Below are 10,261 nucleotides of genomic sequence, written 5' to 3'. Positions count from 1 at the left end.
CTGGGCTCCAGTTTGAATACCCCGTCCCGTAATCCACATGCCAGGCAACACTATAAAGCTGCCCGCACCAGTGGGGCACAGCGGTCGGGGGGCAAGCAAGAGGGCAAGCAGGCGGCCGTCTCCAGGAAAGCGGGCAAGCGGGTGGGTCCGTTATCGGACACCCAAGCCCCCAAAAGACGCCCTTGGAAGACCACCAGGTCCACGTCGTGCTCGGTGCCCGGCACGTACTCCATCAGCAGCATGGCATTGCCCCAACCCAAACCGATGCCCGGGTGGTCGGCGTCATCCCGTAGGTCACGCCAGAGGCGGGCGGCGTGAGCGTGGCACTGCCCGGGGGTCTCCACCAAACGCACCCCCACCCCACCGGCCCCAAACTCCAGTTTGGCCACGGCGGGGAAAGGGACGGTGCCCGCTGCCCGCTCCACGTCCCCGTGGCTCCGCAGCCGGCGGCACGGCACGGCGAAGGTGGAAGGGGGTGGGCGACCACCCCGGCATCTCTGGAGGTGTTGGTGGGTCCGGCTCTTCTGCTTGGCCACCCGGACGGCGGCGGGCGAGTTGCCGGGCAAGCCCAGGCGTTGGCACACCAGTGCGGCCAGTACCACGCAGTCGTCCCAGTAGGAGAGGCAGGCGTGGGGCCGCAGCCCCCGGGAGCGCAGCAGCTCCGTCACCCGCTCGGCGTGTTCCTCGTCCCGCCGGTGCTCCCGGCTGTCGTAGGGCAGGAAGGTCTCCACCAGCCCCGCCGCAAAGTGCTCCGGGTCCGACTCCACCAGGTGGATCTGCGGGCACGGGGAGGTGTCACTGTGGTGGGATGGGAGGTGGCACGGGGTGGCACGGGGACCGCGGCTCGGCCACCCGCCCCTGCCACTGGGACAATGAGCTGGGTGGAGGGACTGGGTGCTGCTACGGTGCAACAGGTTCACTCTGAAACCTACTGATGGACAGTGTTCACTCTGAAGCCTACTGATGGCCAACTTTCTCTCTGAAGCCTACTGATGTCCAGCGTTCACTCTGAAGCCTACTGATGGCCAACGGTCACTCTGAAGCCTATTGATGAACGGTCACTCTGAAGCCTACTGATGGCCAACATTCACTCTGAAGCCTATGGATGGCCAACGTTCACTTTGAAGCCTACTGATGGACAGTGTTCACTTTGAAGCCTACTGATGGACAGTGTTCACTCTGAAGCCTACTGATGAACAGCGTTCACTCTGAAACCTGCTGATGGCCAACGTTCACTCTTAAGCCTACTGATGGCCAGCATTCACGCTGAAATCTACAGATGGCCAATGTTCACTCAAACCTACTGATGGCCAATGTTCTTTCTGAAGCCTACTGATGGACAGCATTCACTCTGAAACCTGCTGATGGCCAGTGTTCACTCTGAAGCCTACTGATGGCCAACGTTCACTCTGAAGCCTATAGATGGCCAATGTTCACCCTGAAGCCTATTGATGGCCAGTGCTCACTTTGAAACCTACTGATGGACAGTGTTCACTCTGAAACCTGCTGATGGCCAACGTTCACGCTGAAACCTGCTGATGGCCAGCATTCACACTGAAACCAATGGATGGGTAATGTTCACCCTGAAGCCTACTGATGGCCAATGTTCACTCTGAAACCTACTAATGGACAGTGTTCACTCAAACCTACTGATGGCCAATGTTCACTCTGAAGCTTACTGATGGCTAGCATTCACTCTGAAACTTACGGATGGCCAGTGTTCACTCTGAAGCCTACTGATGGCCAATGTTCACTCTGAAACCTACTGATGGCCAACGGTCACTCTGAAACCCACTGACGAACAGCATTCACTCTGAAGCCTACTGATGGCCAACGTTCACTATGAAACCTACTGATGGACAGCGTTCACTCTGAAACCTACTGATGGCCAACATTGACACTGAAACCTATTGATGGCCAATGTTCACTCTGAAACCTACTGATGGCCAATGTTCACTCTTAAGCCTACTGATGGACAGCATTCACGCTGAAACCTATGGATGGCCAATGTTCACTCTGAAACCTGCTGATGGACAGTGTTCACTCAAACTTGCTGATGGACAGTGTTCACTCTGAAACCTGCTGATGGACAGTGTTCACTCAAACCTACTGAAGGACAGCGTTCACTCTGAAGCCTACTGATGGCCAGCGTTCACTCTGAAACCTGCTGATGGACAGTGTTCACTCTGAAGCCTACTGATGAACAGTGTTCACTCAAACCTACTGATGGCCAATGTTCACTCTGAAACCTACTGATGGCCAGTGTTCACTCTGGAGCCTACTGATGGCCAACGTTCTCTCTGAAGCCTACTGATGGCCAATGTTCACTCTGAAACCTGCTGATGGCCAACGTTCACTCTGAAACCTACTGATGGCCAACGTTCTCTCTGAAGCCTACTGAAGGACAGTGTTCACTATGAAACCTGCTGATGGACAGTGTTCACTCAAACCTACTGATGGCCAATGTTCACTCTGAAACCTATGGATGGCCAATGTTCACTCTGAAGCCTACTGATGACCAATGTTCACTCTGAAGCCTACTGATGGCCAAGCCTCCTTACCCTCAGGCCGTAGTTGCGGGCCGCCTCCCAGACGAAGCTCTTGCTGACGCCACCGGCCCCGATGAGCAGGATGTCCTTGCCCTCCACCAGGTGACACTGCGCCCGGTGCAGCAGGGCCTCGGCCAGCAGCCGGGGCAGGTCACCGTGGGGCTCCCCCACAGCGCGCCCCATGGCGTCGGCTAGCAGGCAGGTCTCCAGGCACCTTTGGCTGTTGGTGGACAGGGCCACCAGCTCCAGGGCGTCATCCACGCACGCCAGCAAGAAGTCCACGCCTGGGGACGATGACACCGCGCTCAGCACCATGGGGGGACAGTGCCACCACCATGGGGTGACCCCTGGGGGACCCCGTGCTCACCCAGGAGGTCAGTGTGGGCGCGGGCACCACCGCGCTGCTGAGGGCTCAGCTCGGCCTCGGCGGCCAGGAGGGCGGCCATGGCGGCCTCGGAGGCCACCCGGAGCCGCGTGGCCAGTGCCTGCCGCTGGCTGGTGGCCACCACCCCCCACTGCTGCAGGCTGGAGTCCAGGCCCTGGGGCAGCGTCGCCCCGTGCCGCACCGGCGCCTCCGCACGTCCCACGCCGCACGCCACCTGTGGGGACACGCCAACACGGGCATGGGGACACGGACGGCCACCCCGTTGCCTGGGGACATGGGCTGCCACCAGGGCATGGGGACATTGATGGTCATCGGGGCATGGGGACATGGGTGGCCACCATAGCTTGGGGACATGGACTCCCACCGGGGCATGGGGACATTGATGGTCATCAGGGCATGGGGACATAGATGGTCATTGTAGCCTGGGGACATGAGGTGCCACCAGCATATGGGGACATTGATGGTCACTGTAGCCTGGGGACATGGGCTACCATCAGGGCATGGGGACATTAATGGTCATCGGGGCATGGGGACATGGGTGGCCACCATAGCTTGGGGGCATGAGGTGCCGCCAGGGCATGGGGACATTGATGGTCATCAGGACATGGATGGCCACCATAGGTTGGGGATGTGGGCTGCCACCAGGGCATGGGGACATTGATGGTCATCAGCGTATGGGGACATAGATGGTCACTGTAGCCTGGGGACATGGGCTACCATCAGGGCATGGGGACATTAATGGTCATCAGGGCATGGGGACATGGGTGGCCACCATAGCGTGGGGGCATGAGCTGCCACTAGGGCATGGGGACATTGATGGTCATCAGGACATGGATGGCCACCATAGGTTGGGGATGTGGGCTGCCACCAGGGCATGGGGACATTGATGGTCACTGTAGCCTGGGGACATGGGCTACCATCAGGGCATGGGGACATTAATGGTCATCAGGGCATGGGGACATGGGTGGCCACCATAGCGTGGGGGCATGAGCTGCCACTAGGGCATGGGGACATTGATGGTCATCAGGGCATGGGGACATGGATGGCCACCATAGCTTGGGGGCATGAGGTGCCGCCAGGGCATGGGGACATGGATGGCCACCATAGCTTGGGGGCATGGGCTACCACCAGGGCATGGGGACATGCATGGTCACCATGGCCTGGGGAAATGGGCTGCCAGGGTATCAAGACATGGATGGCCACCAGGGCATGGGGACATGGATGGCCACCATAACTGGGGGACGTGGGCTGCCACCAAGGTATGGGGAGCTGGGCTGCCATCCTGTAGACTGGGGACACAATGATGCAAAGCATGGGGACATTGATGGCCACCATAGCCTGAGGACACACAAGGCCACCAGACAGCATGGGGACATGGATGGCCACCAGGGCCTGAGAATATGCAGGACCACTAGGACATGGGGACAAGTGCCACCACCACATAGCCTGGTGGGACACCATGGCCACCACCCCCCACCCACCTGAAGGGGAGGACCCCGGGGTGTGGGAGAGGGGGGGTCGTACCTGGCAGAGCTGGGGCCGGTCCCCCCAGGACCTGCAGACCAGGGTGCAGATGCGCAGGGCCACCGGCAGCCGTGGGGCTGGGCTGCCTGGGGGGCGAGGGACAGGGCAGGCACGGCCGCCGCCCGGGGACGGGGGTCCCTGCCCAACCTCCCCCCCACCTCCACCCCACCTCGTGGGCTTCTGGGACCCCCTGTGGCACTTTGGTGGTCCCAGCCAACCCCAACCCCAGGGGACCATGAGGGTCCAGGGTGGCCATCTTCCCCCCAACTCTAGGGGACACTGGGGGTCCAGGGTGACCTTCTCCCCCCCAACCCCAGGGAACTGTGGTGTCCAGGTGGACCTTCTCCTCCACCCCAGGGGACCATGAGGGTTGAGAGTGGCCACCTTCCTCCCAACTCTACGGGACACTGGGGGTCCAGGGTGACCTTATCCCCCACCCCAGGGGACTTTGGGGTCCAGGGTGACCTTCTCCCCCCACCCCAGGGGACCATGAGGGTCCAAGGTGACTTTATCCCTCAACCCAGGGGACTTTGGGGTCCAGGGTGACCCTCTCCCCCACCCCAGGGGACTTTGGGGTCTAGGGTGACCTTCTCTCCCACCCCAGGGGACCATGAGGGTCCAAGGTGGCCACCTTCATGCCCTGCCCCAGGAGCCCAGGAGTTTGGTTGCCCCGATGGCCACCTCCCCACCCACCCACCCTAGGGAATGGCCACGTGGCCAGCACAGCCACAGGGACCCAAGGGACCCCGGGGGGACCCTTCCCTCCCCTCCCAGGGTGGTGGGCACCCGAGGGCGGGGGTCTTACGTGGGGGGGGCACGGGCAGGCGGGCGGTGGGCACCAGGGCCTCCAGCAGGACGGTGTCCTCCTCCCGCAGCCCGCGGAGCCGGGCACTCACCGCCTGCGCCACCGCGGCCCCCTCCTCCTTCCCGTGGGTGCTGCGGGTGCCCGTCCCCCGCCAACGCCACCCCGCCGGCCGCACCACCACCTGCGGGCACCCCCAGGTCACCCCACACCGTGGCCACCATCATCCCTCACCCACACATGCCACCTTGTGCCACCCCACCACTTGTGGGCACCCCAATGTCACCCCACCACCGTGGCCACCATCATCCCACACCTACACATGCCACCCTGTGCCATCCCACCACCGTTGGGTACCCCAATGTCACCCCACACCGTGGCCACCATCATCCCTCACCCACACATGCCATCTTGTGCCACCCCACCACCATTGGGTACCCCAATGTCACCCCACCACCATGGCCACCATCCACCACCTACACATGCCACCCTGTGCCACCCCACCACCATTGGGTACCCCAATGTCACCCTACACCATGGCCACCATCCACCATCTACACATGCCACCTTCTGCCACCCCACCACCGTTGGGTACCCCAATGTCACCCCACACCGTGGCCACCATCATCTCCCACCTACACACGCCACCCTGTGCCACCTTCTGCCACCCCACCACCATTGGGTACCCCAATGTCACCCCACCACCAAGGCCACCATCCCCCACCTACACATGCCACCTTGTGCCACCCCATGCCACCCCACCACTGTTGGGTGCCCCAATGTCACCCCACCACCAAGGCCACCATCCCCCACCTACACATGCCACCTTGTGCCACCCCATGCCACCCCACCACTGTTGGGTGCCCCAATGTCACCCCACCACCAAGGCCACCATCCCCCACCTACACATGCCACCTTGTGCCACCCCATGCCACCCCACCACTGTTGGGTGCCCCAATGTCACCCCACCACCAAGGCCACCATCCCCCACCTACACATGCCACCTTCTGCCACCCCATGCCACCCCACCACCGTTGGGTACCCCAATGTCACCCCACCACCGTGGCCACCATCCACCACCTCCACATGCCACCCCATGCCACCCCACCACCGTTGGGTACCCCAATGTCACCACACCACCGTGGCCACCATCATCCCCCACCTCCACATGCCATCTTGTGCCACCCCACCACCGTTGGGTACCCCAATGTCACCCCACACCATGGCCACCATCCACCACCTACACATGCCACCCTGTGCCACCCCACCACCATTGGGTACCCCAATGTCACCCCACCACCATGGCCACCATCCACCACCTACACATGCCACCCTGTGCCACCCCACCACCATTGGGTACCCCAATGTCCCCCCACACCGTGGCCACCATCCACCACCTACACATACCACCCTGTGCCACCTCACCACCATTAGATACCCCAATGTCACCCCACCACCATGGCCACAATCATCCCCCACCTACATATGCCACCCTGTGCCACCCCACCACCATCAGGTACCCCAATGTCACCCCACACCGTGGCCACCATCCCCCACCTACACATGCCACCCTGTGCCACCCCATGCCACCCCACCATCGTGGCCACCATCCCCCACCTACACATGCCACCCTGTGCCACCCTGTGCCACCCCACCACCATTGGGTACCCCAATGTCACCCCACACCATGGCCACCATCATCCCCCACCTACACATGCCACCTTGTGCCACCCCATGCCACCCCACCACTGTTGGGTGCCCCAATGTCACCCCACCACCAAGGCCACCATCCCCCACCTACACATGCCACCTTCTGCCACCCCATGCCACCCCACCACCGTTGGGTACCCCAATGTCACCCCACCACCGTGGCCACCATCCACCACCTCCACATGCCACCCCATGCCACCCCACCACCGTTGGGTACCCCAATGTCACCACACCACCGTGGCCACCATCATCCCCCACCTCCACATGCCATCTTGTGCCACCCCACCACCGTTGGGTACCCCAATGTCACCCCACACCATGGCCACCATCCACCACCTACACATGCCACCCTGTGCCACCCCACCACCATTGGGTACCCCAATGTCACCCCACCACCATGGCCACCATCCACCACCTACACATGCCACCCTGTGCCACCCCACCACCATTGGGTACCCCAATGTCCCCCCACACCGTGGCCACCATCCACCACCTACACATACCACCCTGTGCCACCTCACCACCATTAGATACCCCAATGTCACCCCACCACCATGGCCACAATCATCCCCCACCTACATATGCCACCCTGTGCCACCCCACCACCATCAGGTACCCCAATGTCACCCCACACCGTGGCCACCATCCCCCACCTACACATGCCACCCTGTGCCACCCCATGCCACCCCACCATCGTGGCCACCATCCCCCACCTACACATGCCACCCTGTGCCACCCTGTGCCACCCCACCACCATTGGGTACCCCAATGTCACCCCACACCATGGCCACCATCATCCCCCACCTACACATGCCACCTTGTGCCACCCCATGCCACCCCACCACTGTTGGGTGCCCCAATGTCACCCCACCACCAAGGCCACCATCCCCCACCTACACATGCCACCTTCTGCCACCCCATGCCACCCCACCACCGTTGGGTACCCCAATGTCACCCCACCACCGTGGCCACCATCCACCACCTCCACATGCCACCCCATGCCACCCCACCACCGTTGGGTACCCCAATGTCACCACACCACCGTGGCCACCATCATCCCCCACCTCCACATGCCATCTTGTGCCACCCCACCACCGTTGGGTACCCCAATGTCACCCCACACCATGGCCACCATCCACCACCTACACATGCCACCCTGTGCCACCCCACCACCATTGGGTACCCCAATGTCACCCCACCACCATGGCCACCATCCACCACCTACACATGCCACCCTGTGCCACCCCACCACCATTGGGTACCCCAATGTCCCCCCACACCGTGGCCACCATCCACCACCTACACATACCACCCTGTGCCACCTCACCACCATTAGATACCCCAATGTCACCCCACCACCATGGCCACAATCATCCCCCACCTACATATGCCACCCTGTGCCACCCCACCACCATCAGGTACCCCAATGTCACCCCACACCGTGGCCACCATCCCCCACCTACACATGCCACCCTGTGCCACCCCATGCCACCCCACCATCGTGGCCACCATCCCCCACCTACACATGCCACCCTGTGCCACCCTGTGCCACCCCACCACCATTGGGTACCCCAATGTCACCCCACACCATGGCCACCATCATCCCCCACCTACACATGCCACCTTGTGCCACCCCATGCCACCCCACCACTGTTGGGTGCCCCAATGTCACCCCACCACCAAGGCCACCATCCCCCACCTACACATGCCACCTTCTGCCACCCCATGCCACCCCACCACCGTTGGGTACCCCAATGTCACCCCACCACCGTGGCCACCATCCACCACCTCCACATGCCACCCCATGCCACCCCACCACCGTTGGGTACCCCAATGTCACCACACCACCGTGGCCACCATCATCCCCCACCTCCACATGCCATCTTGTGCCACCCCACCACCGTTGGGTACCCCAATGTCACCCCACACCATGGCCACCATCCACCACCTACACATGCCACCCTGTGCCACCCCACCACCATTGGGTACCCCAATGTCACCCCACCACCATGGCCACCATCCACCACCTACACATGCCACCCTGTGCCACCCCACCACCATTGGGTACCCCAATGTCCCCCCACACCGTGGCCACCATCCACCACCTACACATACCACCCTGTGCCACCTCACCACCATTAGATACCCCAATGTCACCCCACCACCATGGCCACAATCATCCCCCACCTACATATGCCACCCTGTGCCACCCCACCACCATCAGGTACCCCAATGTCACCCCACACCGTGGCCACCATCCCCCACCTACACATGCCACCCTGTGCCACCCCATGCCACCCCACCATCGTGGCCACCATCCCCCACCTACACATGCCACCCTGTGCCACCCTGTGCCACCCCACCACCATTGGGTACCCCAATGTCACCCCACACCATGGCCACCATCATCCCCCACCTACACATGCCACCTTGTGCCACCCCATGCCACCCCACCACTGTTGGGTGCCCCAATGTCACCCCACCACCAAGGCCACCATCCCCCACCTACACATGCCACCTTCTGCCACCCCATGCCACCCCACCACCGTTGGGTACCCCAATGTCACCCCACCACCGTGGCCACCATCCACCACCTCCACATGCCACCCCATGCCACCCCACCACCGTTGGGTACCCCAATGTCACCCCACACCGTGGCCACCATCATCCCTCACCCACACATGCCATCTTGTGCCACCCCACCACCATTGGGTACCCCAATGTCACCCCACCACCATGGCCACCATCCACCACCTACACATGCCACCCTGTGCCACCCCACCACCATTGGGTACCCCAATGTCACCCTACACCATGGCCACCATCCACCATGGCCACCATCATCCCTCACCCACACATGCCACCTTGTGCCACCCCACCACTTGTGGGCACCCCAATGTCACCCCACCACCGTGGCCACCATCATCCCACACCTACACATGCCACCCTGTGCCATCCCACCACCGTTGGGTACCCCAATGTCACCCCACACCGTGGCCACCATCATCCCTCACCCACACATGCCATCTTGTGCCACCCCACCACCATTGGGTACCCCAATGTCACCCCACCACCATGGCCACCATCCACCACCTACACATGCCACCCTGTGCCACCCCACCACCATTGGGTACCCCAATGTCACCCTACACCATGGCCACCATCCACCATCTACACATGCCACCTTCTGCCACCCCACCACCGTTGGGTACCCCAATGTCACCCCACCACCGTGGCCACCATCCACCACCTCCACATGCCACCCCATGCCACCCCACCACCCTTGGGTAC

The 10,261-nt window shown here is 62.1% G+C and overlaps 1 protein-coding gene across 1 annotated transcript in view; it reads right to left on the bottom strand.

The window, feature by feature from the left end:
• LOC106891918 (carnosine synthase 1-like) overlaps positions 1 to 10,261 on the bottom strand; it is a 28,177-nt gene that overhangs the window by 13,881 nt on the left and 4,035 nt on the right. Inside the window, exons 5-8 of the mRNA XM_014948748.1 lie at positions 5,264 to 5,444; positions 4,459 to 4,544; positions 2,917 to 3,148; positions 2,562 to 2,833 (exon numbers count right to left, since the gene is read on the bottom strand). Coding sequence (XP_014804234.1) covers positions 2,562 to 2,833; positions 2,917 to 3,148; positions 4,459 to 4,544; positions 5,264 to 5,444 — 771 coding nt within the window. The remainder of the gene's footprint in view (positions 1 to 2,561; positions 2,834 to 2,916; positions 3,149 to 4,458; positions 4,545 to 5,263; positions 5,445 to 10,261) is intronic.

This window comes from Calidris pugnax, unplaced genomic scaffold, assembly GCF_001431845.1.
Source record: "Calidris pugnax isolate Ruff unplaced genomic scaffold, ASM143184v1 scaffold107, whole genome shotgun sequence".
NCBI classification, from domain to species: domain Eukaryota; kingdom Metazoa; phylum Chordata; class Aves; order Charadriiformes; family Scolopacidae; genus Calidris; species Calidris pugnax.
This window is presented reverse-complemented; position numbering and strand designations above follow the sequence as displayed.